Source organism: Parambassis ranga, chromosome 4 (genome assembly GCF_900634625.1).
Source record: "Parambassis ranga chromosome 4, fParRan2.1, whole genome shotgun sequence".
Classification (NCBI taxonomy): Eukaryota; Metazoa; Chordata; class Actinopteri; family Ambassidae; genus Parambassis; species Parambassis ranga.
Genome location: NC_041025.1, coordinates 16,208,470 through 16,228,407, shown reverse-complemented (window position 1 = coordinate 16,228,407; position 19,938 = coordinate 16,208,470). Strand labels below are relative to the sequence as shown.

Here is a 19,938-nt window from a genome sequence, read left to right as displayed (position 1 = left end):
ACTCCCACTCCCACCCCAACTGCCACCCCCTCCCACCCTCTCTTTCCCTGCCAGTGAAATGGTTACATTGAGCTGCCATTAAGGGATTTCCCTTCTCAGGATTATTGACCTTCTGGGCTTGTATTGGTGGCTTGCGTAGGGTTTGTAGCATTTCACAGCTTAAGGTTTGTCACATTTCTGCAGTGGAATGTATGTGCCGCATCAAGTGCCTTGTGACACCAGTGTTTCAGGGTGAATTCCTGTGTGAAATCACACAGGCACCACAGAGAGCTCACACATGGAATACATTTCTGAAGTGAATGTCTCTTTTTGGTCTGCTCTGCAGGAGAGAGGATCAATGATGAGCTTCTCTGAGAGGAGCCGGCTTGGACTTTTCTAACCAGAGTCTGTTAATCACAACACACAAACCTGCCACGAAGCATCCACACCAGGCACCATGGCATGCTCCCTGTGGAAACTACACACCTTCTGCTGGTTTCTCATCACTCTAGCCCAAGTACACTCCACAGAAGGTAAGTCTGAATGAACTGGTTGTTTTCTTATGTGTGTTTTTGAATGAGTGCTGTTTCAGACAGCTCACTGAAACCCCAGCACTGGATTTATTTTTCTATTGTCTTATCCAAGCATATAGCTATAAGCAATAAAAAATGTGACTCAAGCCAAATCTGCCCCTCTGAGTGTAGGCACTGCTTGTGTAAGTAATGCAGCTCGGAGGACAGTGGGCACAGGCGGATGGGGGATAATCTTGAGTGGTTTCATTAGTTGGTAAATTGTGATTTGTCTGAGATTTTCTGCTTGAAAGCGTCAGTTGTTCCCAGTGGCATCAGAGCTGGATCCATTTGTAAATTCCACGCTAAAATGTTCTGTATCATGGCAGACACACACAGATTTCACACCTCAAAAAATATGAAGCCTGAATGTGTTTTAATCATACCGCATTTAGTTTTGATTAAATAACTCTCAGCTGTATTCGTAATTACAAAGATTTATACGTCCAAGCCAAACTGTATCCTGTACATATTAGTGTTTAATCATAGAGGTAAGTTACTTCAGATGTTTGGTGATTAGATTCAGAAAAAAAAAAACAAGTTGGTATTTTTTTTACAGCAATAGCTAAAAGGAGCCAATACAGATTTGGTTTATTGATGCCAACTATTGAAGCTCTGGCCAACTGTTCACTATAGCTGCTTTATTAGTTTTCTTAAAAACTCAATTATGTAGGATTACTGATTCAAGTTTGGAAGGCAATGGATTCTCATGATGCTTAAGAGACACTGTATCAAGTCATGCTGGTGCAATATGTGTTTCTCATCTGGGTTTGATTTGATCTTTAATCATATTAGAAATAAGATTTTTTAAAGACTTTCACAGAAACACTTTATATTTTCCCATAAATGTAAAAAAATGGTACTAACCTGAAAACGTCATTTACATGAGAAAAAAGATGGTTTCCATTACTATCTTAGCTCCTCTGGTGTCTAACAAGTGCTTCACAAAATTTAGGTTGCAAAAAAAAGGTGGAAAAGCTTGTTGCAGTAACTTTATTTAAAGTTTCACCCCAAACTGATCTTTCCTAAACCTAACCAAGCAGTTTTCATGCAAAAAAATATGATATATATATATATATATATATATATATATATATATATATATATATATATATATATATATATATATATATATATATATATATATATATATGCATGCCAATGCTAAACTCCCCCATTCCCTCCTTCCCTTTTTTCCCATCTCAGTCACAGAGATCAGCCTAGAAACAGTTCATTACAAACAATATCCCCAAGTAAACATGCTTCATTAAACTGCGTCTGCCCCTAATATCTTTTTAATGTATTTTATAATTGAATTAAATGGGTTAGTGGAATGCTGTAAATAGTTTAAAGTTTTTTTTTCTTCTATTTTGCATCTTAAGGAAGCGGTATATACACACAGCCAAGTTTTGATACTATATCCACATCAGTCTCATCCTCTGCATTTGACTCCATCGGTTGGACTCGTGTCCATAAGTGTGTCTGCATGCGCTCAGCTGACTCGCTGCATTTCCAGGTCTTTCATCTTTCATGTTTTTCCTCATTTTCTTCACATCTTAATCCAGAAAAAAATGCATATATATGCATCCCACAGTCCAGTCAGTGGCATTAGTTCATGAAATAGATTTGTCTCATTACTTTAATTATGTTACATATACATAAGAGGCAGCACAGTGTTGTCGATATCAAGGGAACCCTGAGGCCTTGAGCTTTCCAACTTAATCATCAAGGAATTACATTACTGTATGAAAAAACGTAGTTCCTTTCTGTGAACATCTACTCTTCAAATACAATATTATTTACAGTCAGACAGATACTACTAATCCAATAATCATCATATTATATGTATATATATATAGACACACACACTACACACATATATATATATATATATTCAGCCGCCTTTCAACACAAATTTAACTATCATTATTTGAGTGTGTCTGCAATCCTATAGCCCTATAGAGACTGAATATCATTTGGGATTTTTGGGGTTATAATAGAGAAATCCAACTTTTCCTCAGTTTTAAGGGGTCTATTTTTTAAACAAACATCAAGTGAAGTGAAAAAAAGAAGTCGTTCTCAGCTTGTTCAGGCAGCTGTATAAGGTCCTCTGTGGTTCTGAAGGCAGATTAAGTTAAAAGAAAGAAGAAAAATTTCTTCATTTTTAAATCTGCCTCTTCAAATCACACAAACGTATGGCAGTGAAGTGGTGGAGTGTCATTTTGTTTTCTAGTTGGGTTATCCACAAAGCTGGATGCATGGGCGTGTTATGTGCCTTATGTTCCCTCACATTCTTTTTATTTTTGTGACATGACGTCTGCACACAAAGATTAATATCACTTGAGTTGATATAAGTACGTTTTCATGTGGCCTGTCTGTGTGTCATTGCTGCATATGATGGTGTAATCGCTCTGTTTGTGTTGTCTTCAGGGCTTTGTTAGATGTTTGTCGTTAAAACAAAAACTTCCTCCAGGAAACATATAGGACTAAGTTAATTATTAATCGCCACAATGTTGTTAGTCATGCAGTCAGTCAGTCCTTCTTTTGAAGGACATGACATTTGAATATACTATAGAAAATATACTATAGAAAGGTACGTCAGCTTGTGGAGTAATGTACGCTCCTTTGTGTGTATCTATGTCTGTATTGTTTTGCATCAACACAAGTTCAGCCTCTAGTATCCAAAGTGATCATTTTTTAAAGCAGCTGGTTTATTTCCTTTTGTCCCACTGATGTCCCCCATGGATGTCACCATAGCAACCCACCAGAATTGAGGTGAAGGTGTAATTTAAGGAGTAATAATATTTTCTTTCTGGAAAAAAACTGTGATGATTTACCCTTGCAAGACATGATTAAATTGTCTTCCAAAATAATTTAGTCGAGTCTAGTGGGGTTGAAAGGATTTGTATGTATCAGTGACAGAATAACAATTCACACCTATCTCAGCCGCATGCTCTCCTCAAAGGCTTTCCCAACGACTGTTAGAATTACAGAGAGGCAAAATTAGAGAGCAGACCATGGATCCTGTATGGAGAGGGAGGGAGGAAGGGAGAAACTTCCAACCAGACAGCGTGCCAAGAATGTTGTCTGCATCATATTTGTCTGGTGTTTGTCTGGTGCTGATGCAGCTCCTAAGTTTATAATTCTATGTTTGTGTGTTTCTTTCATAGATTAAAATATGATAGATATATGACATCATCACCAGAGAGTAAGGAAGGTCATTGGGGTTTAACGCAACAACAGTTATTTTAGCCTTGATTCCATGTTGTCATTCTATTACAATATAAAAGCTGCGTATCACTGACTAAAAACTTGTGCTGACAAGCCAGACACAGAGAATTCTTCCCTGAAACTGCACTATTGTTTCTTCTCAAAGCTTTAAATGTTTAAAGGACTCGAGATTTCTCAAGGGCAATTGGGAAGGGCACCTTTAAAAGTCCTCTTATTGTACCATGTGAAAAGGGAAAGAGCAGAGACTTAAAGCCTTCATCTCAAAGTCAATGGAGTGAAATCGACAATCAAGGTGTTCTGAAATGTAATTACAGGAAGTAAAAGCCCAGGGCTTAAAGTGAGCCAGAACCTGCAAGAACAGGATCCAGCAACTCCCAGCGCTGTGCCTCCACCTGTAGTATTTGATCTGGTTAGCCTTTTATTGCGACCATAAAAACACATATTTATTCAAAAAAAATATCTCTGGCCAGTCCTGAAGTAGCTATATCATGGCAGGCTGGGGGAAAAAAGATAAATATCTAACAGGTAAATCCAATCAGGCAAACTATAAGTCCTGATATCATAATCCTGTTCTTCAGAGGCTAAGATACAGTATCTGTGAACAGTAATCTGCTTTACATTCCTATCCACTAGGCTCCTCTTTTCCAGCTGTGTATGTTATCTTAAAAAGAAAAAAAATTGAAATAGTTTCTGTCAAGTAAGCATTTGTGGAACCATGTGCTGCCCTGTTCTTTTGAAGTACTCATTTGTGCCAGAATCATGTCCATGCAAAAAGAAGAAGAAGAAGAAGAAGAACCCCACTGCGTCAACACCCTCCTGTTCCCTGATCACTTAATTTGGTATTTAGGGCACTTTGAAAAGGCTGGCCCAGAGCTAATTTGTTAATAGAAACAAATAATTTTGTTGGTAATTTGATTATGAAACACTTCAACATTTTTATAGCTTCCAATTTGGACCTTAACTGTGGAGGCTAAAGGTCTTTCTTTTGTCCTGCGAGCCTTAAACGACTTCTGTTGGTTTTGTCTTTCTACCTCCTGCTTGATGTCATCCTGGTTGTTTGTGGCAGACTGCGGAATCTGGCTTCCCATGGAGCCAGGCAGGCGTGGGGCCTGTGTACCAAGGCCCACCATGCTGTCATGTCTCTTTCATCGCCAGCCAGGCTTGGCCAATAAGGAGATAAGGAGACAATGACTGGGTGAGCAAGCAGTGGCAAGGTGTAACCACAGCCCCCGGGTCTCCTCCCTGCCGAGTACTTCAAATCCTCATTAGGATTTTCAGCAAAGGAAGGAGGGATTTTCTGGATTAAGGCTTTGTCACAGCTGGCTCCAGGTTGGTGTTTGTCATGCAAGAGCATGGCGGAGTCCTGACATCTCGCCACCCTCCCTCTCCCAACCACCCAAACACAGACACTTCCTTCACCTGGCCACTGAGGCAGCTAAAAGATGTTCCACTAACCCAGAATGTATGAAACTCATAATTATTAACTCGGTGCCCTTGCCAAAAGGTTTTTAACAGCTTTCTACTGGCCTGTGCTAGATGTCTGTGGGTTTGTGCTGCTGCATCAGCGTTTTTCTTAATGGTTATTTATGCAGAGATAACCTTGAAAAGCATCATTAGTTTGTTGTGTGCTGTCGCCATTCATAACTCACGCGGAGATCTCGGCTGTGACACTGATGCGGTTCAGACAGCAGACACAATGCCTCGTTTCAACTCTCCTCACTGTATCAGTTATGGCAGGGGCACTAAATTATGTTTCATGAAGCCGTTTGTCCCTGATGCATGTGGTTTTTTTCCCTTTACAATATTTTTTTTTCTCTTGCACAACTGTGGCTGTTTGCTTAGTTAAGTCATGAGTTTTGCAGACTTCTCACACAAAACAGCACAAAACCGTGTTTCTTCACATGATGCCCAACCTCTAACATGGTCCTTAATTGGGTTTCAGGCTTGTCTGGAAGAGTGGTTCAGCGTGACAGAGCCTCAGACTAAGTGTGAAACCTACCTTTTCCCATCATTCTCAGTGCTGATCTTATAGTGGATAATGGGCATTCACACGGGTCCCATGAGACCCATGCAGGGTGGTATCTCAGGCACCCTAGATTAGTCATCTACCCACATGTCCCTATCTGCCTTGTATTTTTACCGTCATGCTTTGTCTCACTTTGTTCTTGCCCAGGTAGAATCATGTGGGTCCCTAACAAGTATATCCCAGACAATCTACAAAACACGTTCTGATAACCCATTGAGTCACTTCTCTGAATCCCATATATGGAAAAACAAATATGACTTATCAATCTCCAGTGCAGTGGTCTATAACCAAAAGTCTTTTATTCATGGGACATTTATTGTTTTGTGCTTTTGTTGCTTGTCTCAGATATGACCGTGGCAGATGTGGCTAGCATGTGGGCATCTTTGTATAAGCAGGCTTCAATTTGTCAGAGATATGCCTCCATTTTAAAAGTTTTGTTTTTCTTTGCTCCTGTGTTTTTATATATTTTTGTTATTTGTGTCTTAAAGCCAGGCTGGCTGCAGGTTTTTGATTTTAACAGCTGTGGTGTATGGAGCGCCTGTGTATCAAGAAAAGACCTAAACCAACCCGTGTGATAACAGAAATAGCACAGGCTTTTAGTTCTTTAATATTTTTATGTTGCTGGAGTCTGTGTAGTGGACATCAAGGATTGCAGACAGACCTCACGCAAGGACTGCTGATGAAGTGCTGTCTGGAAGGGGCGGATGAGGAGAATGTTTTTGATTATCCATTGTAGATGGTTTTTCAAACAGGAACCAGCATGTACACCCTGCGCCAGACAAATGAACCAGCTCAGCTGGTCAAAGGGCAAACGTAGCTTTTTTTTCCTGTTTCCTACTGTAATACCAGGGAATGTTTAGGGGATTGGACTGCAGCGTTCAGGTCACATGAACCACAGCATGGACACATAGAGCTTTATCTGTAAATTAGAGACTGCTGAATGGACTATGCAGTATATGAATTACATGCATTTATCAATGTGAGCAATTTAGTCCCTCTGCACCTTCGGATTTTAACGAGAGCAACTGAGAGATGAATGCACTGAAGTGGTGTTGAACTGCTGTTTCCTTTTTGCCTAACAGCTGAAATGCCTCATGTAAACAGCAACAATCTGCAGGTGTTCACGGGGGACGTAATCACAGTTTCATTGTGAGGACATGGTTGAAAGGCATGTGTGGGTATGGTGTGGATGTCATGCAAAGAAAAACTGATTGCAGTACATGTAATGACAGATTCTGTCAGGAGAATATAATATATCCAAAGCTTTACGATTTCATGGATTTTACAGTTCACTTACAGGAGTCAGATGTAAGATATCCCTGCTTGCCCCTTAGTGGAATCCTCTTTGTCCTTTTGCTTTCATTCCTGATTTAGAGCTGCTATAAATCCTAAAGAGCCTCCTGTAAAGGAGAGGTGCTGAAACTACAACCATAAATATTAAGGATTAGGAAACAGGACCTTTTGAAGGATCTCTGAATGCCCATTTAAGAACCATGTTAACTTGCAAAGTTTCACTGGTTCATTTAGGATTTTATCTTCTTTTGTTTAAAGTGTTTTTTATGGAGAGGCTTCTTTTCTAAAAACAGACTGGAACCACAGGCTTCTAAAATATGCTTTAGTCAGTAATGAAGTTGTTTACCTCATTGCCCACATTTGTAGGGCCTCATTTAGAGCGAAAGAGTCCCGGCATGTTGGTTTACTTGCTGTCAAGCTTAACACATGCCAGCTCAGGCCATTTGTGCTCTGGCAGATGACTACGACTTGACCCCATGTGACTCAGCTTTTGACCTTGTGAGTCATAATGACCCCTGAGTGCGTTCGGATGTCAAGGACTTGGGCCTCTGCTTTTGAAGCTCCGCTCTCGAGTAAATGACGGGCTGAAGAAAACAGTAATCACAGACACATTTCCCCTGTGTGAAATGTTACAAATCAATATCACATGAAATAAGTCATTTAGAATTAACCCCTCTCCTTTTATAAGTATGCCTTTTAAAATGCTGACACGGCTCTGCTGGACTGTTGCCTCTTGCTTAATAGTTGCTCTTGTACCCTAATTTCCATCAAACACACACACACACAACCCCCCTCGAAGTCCCCAAATTATTTTTAAATGGCCAACAAGCAACAATTAAGGCCGATAAGCATGAGAGACATCTGATAATTCCTTAAATGAGAACTTCAAAGTGCCCCTGCTGTGACATGTGTGAGGGCTGGAAACAGATGGAGGACTGAGAATATCAGGAAGCAGGCTTAGTCTGTGGACTTGATTCAGATGAGGTTAATCCAAATCTAAAAGTTTCTAATGAAAAATGTTTAACAATCCTTTCATTGAGGGGAAAAAAACATGGATGATGGAAGGTCATCAAGATAATATTCAGCTTCGGGATTATAATGAATAGCACCCAATAAACCTTTGATAAATTCAATTTGAACTTTTTTTAATGCATTATGAGACGGGATCCTTAAACTGCAAGATATCTAAGGATAATAGAGCCTTGATTAAAAAAAAAATCATGAAACAACAAAACTATTGTTTCCCTTGTGTTGTATTTCTCAGAAGTACTCCGTAGATGTGCATAGAATCGAATAGGGGGGCGGTTTATTTGAGCAAAACAGCACTGTGCCGCAGAAGAATCAGCCTAACCTAGAAAGTCAGCGGTCTAGTCTGAATAAGAGCTACATAAAGAATTCAGTTGGAGCAGCAGTCGTGTCATCAGGGCATGACTACCCTGTTGGTCAGGGAATTTAAATGCCAGGTGGGGGTCAGCTGAAGCACTGGCTGAATAATGTGGCACAAATGCATACACATGAGAGCCTAGTCCTGGGAAAAGGAAGCGCTGCTGTAGTCTGCTGGAGGAAGTGCTCTTTGGGAATGCACACCAAACAGATGTAGCCTTCTCATTTGTGTGTACTGCCACTGGTGACCCATTGGGAAATGTTTCTTTATTGAATCGCAGAGCATCAATCGCTTCATTGGAGCAGAGAAGGAAGTCTGGACTACCCAATGTATCTCTGTCCACTTTTTTTTTTTCATTATTTCTAATAGAAACTGTAAAAAAAAAAATGATATAGACAGCCGGCAACTTGTACACAGAAAACCCAGTCTGAAAGGTGTCTTGTAAAAATATGACCCACATCCTTATCACATTTAAACTCTGGATCATTTGATGTAATCAGGGATATTGTCACTGATAAGGCTGAGTAATGAGGTCCAAAGTGCGGTTGCTAAAAGGCATCATGACTCTTTGCAGGGACTGCCCTGTATCAGTTCTCTCTGGCAATGACTCATTCCACTGTTAATCTAATAAAGCACATTTAAAGTGCTGTCAGTTTCAAATGGCATAAAAATCACAGCTTAGAAAATATTGTATTTTGCATAATTTCTCCATTTTAATGTAGCTTTTTTATCTAGTTTGCATTGAACCTACTTCAAGGATGGATGCTTCAAAATATATTGTAATTTACAGTAACCGTAAAATCTACCTGTGACCATTTGTTAGGCACCATGAGACCAAATTTACTGTTTGATGGTCATTGCAGCCATTCCATTACTAGAAGATGTCCTTGCTTTTTTGTGTGACCTAAAAAGCACTCTCTCTCTCTCTCTCTCTCTCTCTGTCACACACACACACCGCCTGGCCCCAGGGCTATCCGATATTAGACAGCGAGATGACACTGTGTGCTTGTGCGAGTGCAGTCAGCCGACATGTGCAGATGATGTGAAGTCAATAATGCATTATGAAAAAAGGGGGATTTATGACCTTGATGAGCCCCACAGAGCTTAATTAGGCCTAAAGGTTGATTTACATACAAGTGTACATGGAATTTGATGAGGCTGTGTTTTCCTGCTGGTGCAGCTCATTTTCCTTCTGTCTGACAGCGACGCTTGATGCCCTGCATTTTTGTTTTGTCAAATTCTTATGAATGAGAAGAAAAAAAAACATAAAAATATAAACCTTTCTTGGTTGGTTGTACTTCTGAGAGAACACAAGAGAAACTGTCAGGTATTACGGGTTTAAGATTATCATTCTCGAGAGTGCCTTGGTGGCATTTCCTGTGCAATCTCATGTGTCTACAAGTGCTGGTTGGAGATGAGAAAGAAGCTAAATAGAAAAAAAAAGTCAGTGAAAGGGTAAATTACTGTTTAAAGAGACCCACCTTAACCAAAAGGGGAGGGAGGAAAAAAATGGTCCTCTTTTTATCGCATCTATTCAGAGAGAAATGACAAGATCTTTTTCAGAGTCATGTACCTATATCAAAGATGCTCCTGATAGCCCCCCTGCTGTTGCTATGGAAGTAGCAGGGATGTAAATGAACTGGAGTGAACTGGATGGTGGAGAATACAAATGAGGTTGGAATGCTCATTCTACGGCTGCTCTTTGCCTCTTCTACTTCTCCCAGTATCTGTCTCTGTTCCTGCCTCCCTCTTTTCTTTCTAAAACCGAATGTTAACCAGTATTCCCTGTTTCAACACTATATGTGGTATATATATATATATATATATATATATATATATATATATATATATATATATGTGTGTATATATATGTGCCTATATATATATATATATATATATAGGCACACACATGCACACATCTATATCTAAGTACGTCTTCACATCTGTTAAACAAGACTTTGCTTGCTTTTTTCTCCAGTTTGGCTTTGTGTATTGTGCTGATGGGTTGATGAAATGAGAGTAGCAAAATCAATGTTTTGTCCCCTACAGAGGATAATCTCTGGTATAAATATGAGCTAAGATGTCATGTCAGTGTATCCTGTGCCATATGCGTCATAGCGTCAGTTGTCGGAGCCTTTAATAGTCCACAGATGTTATGGGCAGATCTTTACATGTGTAACTGCTGTTTGCTGTTAGCCACGGCCAAAAATGACTTCAGCTTTCATCACACGAAGTTTAAAAAAAAAAAAAAAAACATAAAAAAATAGGAGCGCAGTCTGGAGTTAATGTGAAGAAATTCAAAAGAATGTTAATATCTGTCAAGCCAGTAGTGTAATTCTTCTTTACAATGGCCACACAGAGTCAGCAGTCTACCTCATACCCTGCTGTTTGCAGGATATATGCAATATTTTCTTTCTTCTCCTCCCCTGCGTGGACCTGACTTCTTAAGAATACATGCTGTTGTAAAGGATATCTCTGGATTATAGAATCAGCACTGTGGGAAGAGTCTTGACTTAAAGGTTTCTTTTTCCTTCACGGACTTCCTTTGCTTGTACCATAGATAGGAGGGGAGGGGGTGGCAGAACCTGGAGGACTCAAGCTGTGTCTCCCGTGGCTCCGAGCTAATGCTATAGGCCACACTTTTCTTTCACCCAAAATCCCCCCAGCAAGCGACCTTGTCAGCTCAGGAGTGCAGAATAATGGCCGGCGAAGCAGAGATGCTAGCTCATTTACAAGCAGCTGTTTAGCTCTCATCACAACAGCGAGGAAAATCAAAGGGCAGCGTTAACGGTAGACGACAAGCATCGGGAGCGTCCCCGTCACACTTCTCATTGACCCTCGACAGAAAAATTATCTGGTTTCACATCAAAATAATCTGGAGACCTCTTTTGTGCTCTGGGCACAATGATGGCAGCGTGAGTGTCTGAATAGGCCTTTTGATCAGCCTCTGCTTTGCCCCTGGACCAACTGTTGAAGCATGTGTAACTCAAGTTACAAAGAGTCATTTTAATATGAAAACCATTTACTGGATGCGAGATGGCCCTGATGAAAAGCTAGACAGTTCCTCTCTCATTGTTTCATAACGGGAGCTGGGGAAACGTGAAAGAATGTATTTCAGTGACAGAGGCTGAAGTTTGTTTAAACATATAGACGTATACACTCTTTGAGCCTTTAACATGTATTTCCCTCTGAAATCTGGCTGCATGTCTCTACATGGTTGAAGAAGATCCTAATGACTCCTCATTTCTGTGAAATAGGAAGACATTTTGTTCATTACCTCTGCTTCAGCGACACTCATATCCTAACAGATGGTCACTTTCCAATTGATTTGGCTCATCTGTGAGAGAAAAAAATGAATTAAAACATTACAGCTCCAAAGAGACGGTGGATAATGGGTCCACCTTACATATGGGAGGTTTCTCACAGTTCTTCAGCTGCAAATTGTGGATGGGACTAATGTCACTTGCAAAGGTTACACCGGGTTGTAAAATACCAGCCTGGGAAGGCTTTAAATAGTGGTTTTATCATTTGAGTAATAAAGTGCTATAACCCATGGAAATAGAGGTCCCATGCACCAATCAGTGTCAATTACAAGCATGTTGTAACAGCATTTACAACAATAAGCTCCTGTCAAGAGGTTGAGTGACTCTTGCATTTAAAAAAAAAAGGAAATAAAAGCTAATGTCACTATTTGATTGTAAAGTGTACAGTATTTTCAAAGCTTACAATCTAATATCCAAAGCTCCAGGATGAGTGTTTTGCTAGTGTGTCAGTGATGGCAGTAATCACTGCTTAGTTCAGTGATTGGTACAAAGCTGATAATGAAAGGCTGAACGGCTTCTCTCTCTGTGGTACTTGTAGTAGTAATAGTAGTAGTAGTAGTAGTGTTGGGGGTGGTGGAGGTGGTGGGCGGGATTGGTGGGTGACCAGAATGCCTGATTAAGAAGAGTGTCAACAAGGCCATGATTAGGGCCTGGCCAATAATGTGTGTGCTGCAACACGTTGCCATGGTTACAGGATTGAGCTTTCCATATTTTTATTGACTATGCCTTGATCCTTTTCTTCCTGCGGTTTAATTAGCATGGGGAATGAAAAACGGCTCCTGTGGTGTACGTGTGTGTGTGTGTGTGGCATCTCCAGTGCCTTGTACAGGTTTGGATTCACTATCACAGGGGGAAAGTACATCAAAGCCAGTGAAATAACATCTCATATTTTAAGATGTCTGAAGTGTTACCTGTGAAGAGGTGGGTGCTGAGTTTTTCTCTGAGTGTGAACTGCATGTGTGTGTGTGTGCAAAGACATAAAACACACACTCCAAAAACGTCCACAAGTTTTTTTGTTTTTTTTTATTTAAACCTTTGTGGTTCTGTTTTTGCATCTGTGCTCCAGGGGTGTACAATATGTGTGGCACCATTTTGTTGGCTCAGCAGCCGCTCTCTTTGCAACAGGAAAAAAAAGCTCAGAGGTAAAGAGGTCCCTGAAACACAATAGAGCAACAAGTGCTCTCTACTTCTCCAATTAACTGCAAGATGTGATTTTTATGTTTTATTTTTTATACGAGCAGGAACATTCACTACATATTGATATTCTCGCCACGGTTTACTGTCACCATATGGAAAGTAAATAATTTTCATATCATGCATTCTGCTAATAATTATGCTAATGACCCCATGAGTGAAATAATGATTACTTTTCTGGCTCATTTGAATAATGAAATTGTTTAGCTAAGTGAGACAGTAAGCATTGGATTTGTTTATGTTACATTCATAGTGATCGTATTATTCTGTTGTAATTGCGATGCATGATCGATGATGTTTCTGGCTTCATCGTATTATCGGCACGGAAACAGACAAAAGAGGATTTATTTACCTTCTATTACACATGATTTAGGTATGAAGAGCAGTTATTGATAGATCATATTTGGGATTGGGAGCTGAATCCAAATAAAACAAAAGTATTGTACAATACTGCCTTAATTGCTGATGTTAAATAAGGACATGCATGTATTGCATTTACTATTTGGACTGTTTAGTGTCGCCCTATTGATTTGTCTATGTCATTCATCTCCCCATGAACCAAAAATACCATCTGACACCAGGGTGAGAAAGTAGTTCAGCCTCAGGCCTAATCAATGGAGAGAGGCTTTTGGAGGTTGTTTACGACCGCGCTTTTGGTCTATGATGCACAAACCCAGCTGGCGAATAAAGCACGCCTAGAGGACAGCAATTTTGTTTAGAGATCCCAGAAATATGAACATGAAAATGTACTGTTATTACAGAGCCTGTCATCAGCGTTGGCTGAAAAGTTGCCAGCATGTTTCAGTAGGAGTCTTGAGCGCACGTTTATCTCCTCGCTGCTCCGGCTTCTGTTTTCCTATTTAAGCAGAGAGGGACTGCGTGAGCTCTAAATCATAAAAAACCAGAGGCCATGATTGCAAAGGCTGTGCAGAGTGATTTAAGTGTTTTAACAGTGTTCTGGTGGGTTTAGAGCATCAGTGGGTTTGGCTGTGGATTTTGGAGATCAAACTCAGGTCTTAGAAATGACCAGAAAAACAGATCACTCCCAGCCACAAAGTAGGCCAGCGCAACTTAATGTATCCCACCCAGTCATAAGAAACCGCTACCCGACTGATCCATCTGAGGTGACCTTTGTAGTAAGACAAGCTGGGATCAATTCCAGTCTCCACAGTTCAATGGAAAATCTGTGTAGGTAGGTTTATGAATGTACAGCGTAATATTGAGGTTTAAACCAGGAAATAAAGTATCAAATATGAATAATTCATCAGACATCAATTATTTCATTTTTATGCAATGAAAATTTTTAAATTCTAAATTACAAAGGAAACTAGAATTAAATAGTATTAACAGTAAACTCTGTTTCATCAGACACGTTGTGCCATTATACTCATTATATATGTTTAATAAAACACAGTATTGAGACATGATTATGTATGAATCCAGGAATTATACAGTATCACACATGGTGGACACTGGTTCACAAACTAGGTGAATTTTTTTAAGCTAAGTGGTGGCATCCAGTGTAGATGTCTGTGAACTCCCACTGCATAGTGGGTTTTGTCCAAATAATTGTCCACACAGGAGCCGTTAGAGAGCAGATTTAATGGGAGAACACTCTCCAGCGGGAGTTGTTTTTTAGCTGAGAATGGACCCTGAGTCTTTTGTCATGTTTCCACTGTTAAAACTTTACGACTAAAATCCTGTTTTTGGCTATGTTAGCAGGCCACAGGCTGGAAGAGGAGAACAACAGCATTACATTGACTGATGAGTCCTTTTCTTGTGATTCATGATTCATATAAAGTTCATTTTTTTTATCTTTGATGACCGCCGAGAGAAAAGCTGTAGCTAAGCCTCCATTAAACATCTGCCATTTTTGTGTCATGGTTTGAAAATTGTAATGTGGCATTGAGTGATGTTTTACATAGGGGTTCCTGTAGTTACACACTGTATTGTAGCGGGTTGACGCAGGCATGCTGGAGTCCATTGACATGAACTGGAGATTGGCTGTCAGGTAACGTTCCTAACATGACGTGTTTTCATTTTTTTTTCAAGCTGTCTCTCACCGATAAATTGTTTATCACCTTAAGCGTTTTCTTTTTGACTCTAGAGAGAAAAGGCCTGCAAAAAATGAAATATAGCCCAAACCTATCATTTTTGAAAGCCTTTACTTTTTCATGTATTTTGGCCGTGTGAGAAAGTTCGGCTGTCAGGAAGCACAAATAGGGGAAAAAGAGCCTGATGGTGCAAACGCATAAAGTCTTATACAAGTTAGAAGGACAGGGCAGCTGCTCCTCTCCACACACACACTGTACAGTTTACTCTGAGCTCTCCACTGAGCATCTTATAAGAGGACTTTCACCTGATTGGCACACAAACAGAGGATCAGGCAATACAAACTGACATTTACCGGTATCTTCCTTTGTAAAATACCACAGCAGCATTTTGTGGTGAGGAGCACAATACAGAATGCTAATCTCCTGCCACTGTAGCTTAGCATTTAATCAGACAAAGATAATTGTATTGGTAGTTAATTGATGAAGCATTCAATAGGGTAAAATGAACTCAGCCTTTCCTAGCCAATTTAGTCAGTGGCTTTAAGTAAACTGCTGCCACACAAAGAACGTCTCGCAGAATGACTCTGGAAGAAGAAGAAGAGAAAAAAAAAGATGTGTTTGTAATTATAAGCAACTGCACATATGGATCAACTCCGACTTGTACGGCAGCCAAACAAATTAGTGCATGAGAAGTAGTAAGGAGCTTCTTTATGTTCTCCTCTTGACTGTGAACTAAACTTCATTAAGAAAACAGAGCCTTTGGAAACATTAACATCACAGCCATCAAGCAGAGGTGCAGGTGCTGTTATTTAAGGTTTCCACAGAGAACCGCCACTCTGTTTCTCTCTCCACTCTTGTCTTTTAATAACTGACATGACATAGCTGCTCTGAACAACAACAAAAAAACAACAATGGATTGGCATAGTTTATGTATGTTCACTTTTAGTTTAAGTGTGGCTTTTGGCATTGTTCATATTTACTGAGCCACAATATTGATTTCTTTTCTATTTTTCCTCTCCCCCCTCACCCTGCCTGACACACACACACAAACACACACACCAGCTTTTTTTCCACCAGCCTCCAAATAGCCCTCCCCTCGATTGTCAGCACTGCAAAGTGGATTAAATTACACTCATGTTGTCATGCTTGTTGTTCTTTTTCATTTCGGATAGAAAAATGAGCATTCCAAGCAAACCGCAAGTCTCCGCTGATAGACTCTGTGATGACAGTGCGTTCCCATATCGAAGCGAAACACAAGACAGCAGTGTGACAAAGAAAAAAACATGATCGTTAAATAAAACATGGCGACATTACTTCTTAATTTTTATCTTTTACTATCCCGTCAGCTGTTAGGTTTTGTTATTATTGTGTGTGTCAGTGTGTGTACAAAGCTGGTCGCAGGGGGGGTACAAGACTCCAGACATTTAAGCCGACAAACTAGACTTTAATGACGATTATTGATCTTTTTTTCGGGACCAGTTAAGGCACAGGGATGACATACTAACACCATTAGGTCCCTGGTGTGGTTGAGAGATGAAATATTCACTCGATAAATGGATGTATGTCAGTCTAATACTGGAGTTTGGCTCTTTATTTGGATTCATGCAGAACAGCTGAAGTCGTTTGAATAAAATAAGAGTGCATGTATGAAGATGCTCCATAGTGTATACCCACTACCAGCTCTGATGTTTTTTTGTGTCATCTGCCTTTCATGGCGTCTTCATCTGTGTCAGTGCAGCTACACATCTCCTTTCGATTTTGCACTGATAGAGCTCTTTCTCCCTCTCCTCTCCCTCAGGGTTTAGTCGAGCCGCCCTGCCATTTGGCTTAGTACGGAGAGAGCTGTCCTGTGAGGGCTACCCCATCGATCTGCGGTGTCCAGGAAGTGATGTCATAATGATCGAAAGTGCCAACTATGGCCGAACAGATGACAAGATCTGCGACGCCGATCCTTTCCAGATGGAGAACATCAACTGCTACCTTCCAGACGCCTACAAGATCATGTCACAAAGGTAAAACTTACAGACATGTCTGTGCAGCACCAAACACACAAAAATCATTCCAGAACGAGGTATCTGACATGGATGCAGGACCTTTAGAAAATAATTGACAGGGCACAGTTACGGTTGCCTAGCTCCGGACTACTGTCGACCATTTCATTTTTTCTGCGTGCCCCTGTTGGTATCCGTTTTTCCTGTGTTTAAAAAAAATCCCTCTGCATCTTTTGCCTTTAGAGTAAAATCTTCCACCAAGGAGAGTAAAGAGGCTGCTGTTGGATTGATTTACTCCATCGAAAAATAGCAAAACTCAATGTGAGGGTGGAATAAAAAAAAAGGAAAGGGCAACAGCAGCCTGTCAGTATCAATAGCCCACAAGAGACTAATGTTAGCACACTGACACTGAGGCAGCTGAGCCTGAACAGAAGAAAATCAGAAGCTTCATCAGAACCTGGGAGGAGAAGCTGCTGTTGACAAACAGCATAGAGAGGCAGAGAGCAGGTTAAAGCACCAGACAGCAAGCAGTCACAGGAATCATCACTTAAAATACTAATAAAGTCAAAATGCTACAAACAGAACTTTTCTGACTGATCCGACTTGCTGTGTTAATTCCTCTGTCTATTGTAATTCCCTCTGTAAAATGTAGATTACTCTGAAAATGTGCAATCTAGATTAGGTAAGCCGACATTAGTCTATTGGTGTTAGCTTTAGTTCACCTTATTAGCAAAGCTAAGCTACTTGCTCTTAGTAAAATCCATTTAATGTGTGTTCATGTTTAATGTGTGTTTCTGTAACACTGAGAAAGCTTCAGCTCAACTACATCATTAATGAGTGCAAATATAATAACAGCATAATAATCATTATGTGCGATAAGGGCTTTGATGCTAAGTGCATTGATAACATTTCTTAAGCAGAAATAAAATGATTTTTACTTGATAGTGCAGTATAATTTAGTATGTTTAGTGCTATTGGTAGACTGACATTCTGTATTAGGTCAATAGTAATTCCAGATTAACAGAGGCCTGGCTCAAAGATGCTCTGATATATTAAACTCTTTAGTCTCCTTCAGAAAAGGAAATTAAAGAAAATCTGAGTTTTTTCAAATTTTTTGTTTCATCCAAGAGGTAACAGGGGAAAAATAAAATTGGAATCCCAGAAACTGCAGTTCCTCAAATGGCCTCTAGGGGATGATTCCTATACTGATTCAATCCAAGACTTAAAGATAGAAAATAAACATTTTCATAGACTCATTCATAGATTCAAAAAATAACTAAATTTGTCTTTAAAATTATTTCGTGACATCATCAGTGGTGTAATTTTATTCATTGTATATAACCCACATATTTAAGTACTTGCCGCTTTGATTGGCAGGCTGGTAGCTATCTGTCAGCGATCACACACCTTACTCTGCTTTGCCAGATTTTTGTCGTCAGCTACAAAAATTCACAAATTTTTGAGGCATCTAACACAGCCAGTACATAGCTGTGTGTCTCTTTCTGTCATTGTGTAAATAAATTTATGTTGGAAATCTGCTTCAACATAACTCAACTGCTTTTCAAAGTAATAATAATAAGTCAATGTGAAACAGTAATGATCCAACATGGGAGATGAAGCCCAGTCTCCTGGGTTCATGTTGACATGTTTGACACTGCACTGTTTTATCGTGTTTTATTCAGTGACAATGATGATGTGTATTTCATCATAGTTATAGTCCTGAAGTATTACTATTAATTTAATTTGACTTTTTTTACATTGTCAACATATTTTTCTCAGGTCAAATCATTTTCCAGCCAGTGTTTGTGTAGCTGTCATTGACATGATTTAGTGTGGACAGCAAACCAGTGGAGGTGTCTGGACTCGCACATACATGTAAACTCAGTAGGGTTCCAGCAGGAACGCTGTATGCAGGAGACTTAATACGTGAGACCAGTTGTCACATAAAGATGCCTTCGGTGCCAAAGTGCACAGGATGGAATGACATATGACTGCCTCAGAGAGAGATATTGGACGGTATGAGACCGTCAGCAACTTTGGCAAGCCGCCTTGGGAAATAAAAAAAATAATGAAATAAAACAGTAGAGCCCTTGTATGCAGGGGGGTATATTGTCAAGTCCTATTTGATGAAGTCGGATAGCTGACTCACATTGTCTGTCTTGAAAGGCTGCAGCCTGCCTGCTCCCTGCTTGTGGCCCTGTGTATTACGCTTCCTTCAGCCTCGCTCATACAAAAACAGCCCACTGAAGCACAAATACTGACCCAGCAGGAGCCTGACAGCAAATCCCGACCAGCCTCCTTCGAAAAAAAAGCGCTCTCTGCCGGTGTCTGCAAAAGACCCCGGTTCATTCCTCATATGCATATCCTGAGAGCACCGCAGTTCAGATGTTATTTTAAATGCGCTTCGATGTCAAAGAAAAACACAAAGGAGAGAGCAAAGAGAGGAATGTGTGTATTCTAAGAGTAAAGATGTCTCAGGTGTGTGAGTTCAAAAAACCCCACACAGAAATAACCTTAGAAGAGTTCACATCTGACACTGCAGGAAGGAATAAACAAAAGCGATGCCGAAAAGTGATTGGCACATATTTTGAGTTTTTTTTTCTGTGTGTAAAAGGAAAATAATGTTGCTAGGACTGCTGATAACAGCAATAAAATATAATTTAACAGCCATATTTTAATAAATTCTTTAAAATGAAAAAGGACAAAAAAAAATGAATTCAAGGACAGCGTGACAATTGCCAAGATTGCATATGGGACTAATTAGTGAGTCTTCGTTTTTCATTGGTTTATTTACAGAAACAGACTAAAATAGGAAGCAAATGTAATGAAAGAATGCCAGAAATAATCATCCTCAAATGAGACATGCGGTGACTTTTCTGCCAAGTTGGAATTTC

General features: G+C 39.9%; 1 protein-coding gene across 24 annotated transcripts in view; it reads left to right on the top strand.

The window, feature by feature from the left end:
* Positions 1 to 19,938, top strand: part of adgrl2a (adhesion G protein-coupled receptor L2a) — an 89,437-nt gene that overhangs the window by 19,355 nt on the left and 50,144 nt on the right. For all 24 annotated transcript variants that reach the window (XM_028402983.1, XM_028402986.1, XM_028402982.1 and 21 more), the window contains exons 2-3: positions 326 to 512; positions 16,852 to 17,065. In XM_028402983.1, the coding sequence (XP_028258784.1) occupies positions 437 to 512; positions 16,852 to 17,065 (290 nt within the window). In that variant the 5' untranslated portion in view covers positions 326 to 436. The remainder of the gene's footprint in view (positions 1 to 325; positions 513 to 16,851; positions 17,066 to 19,938) is intronic.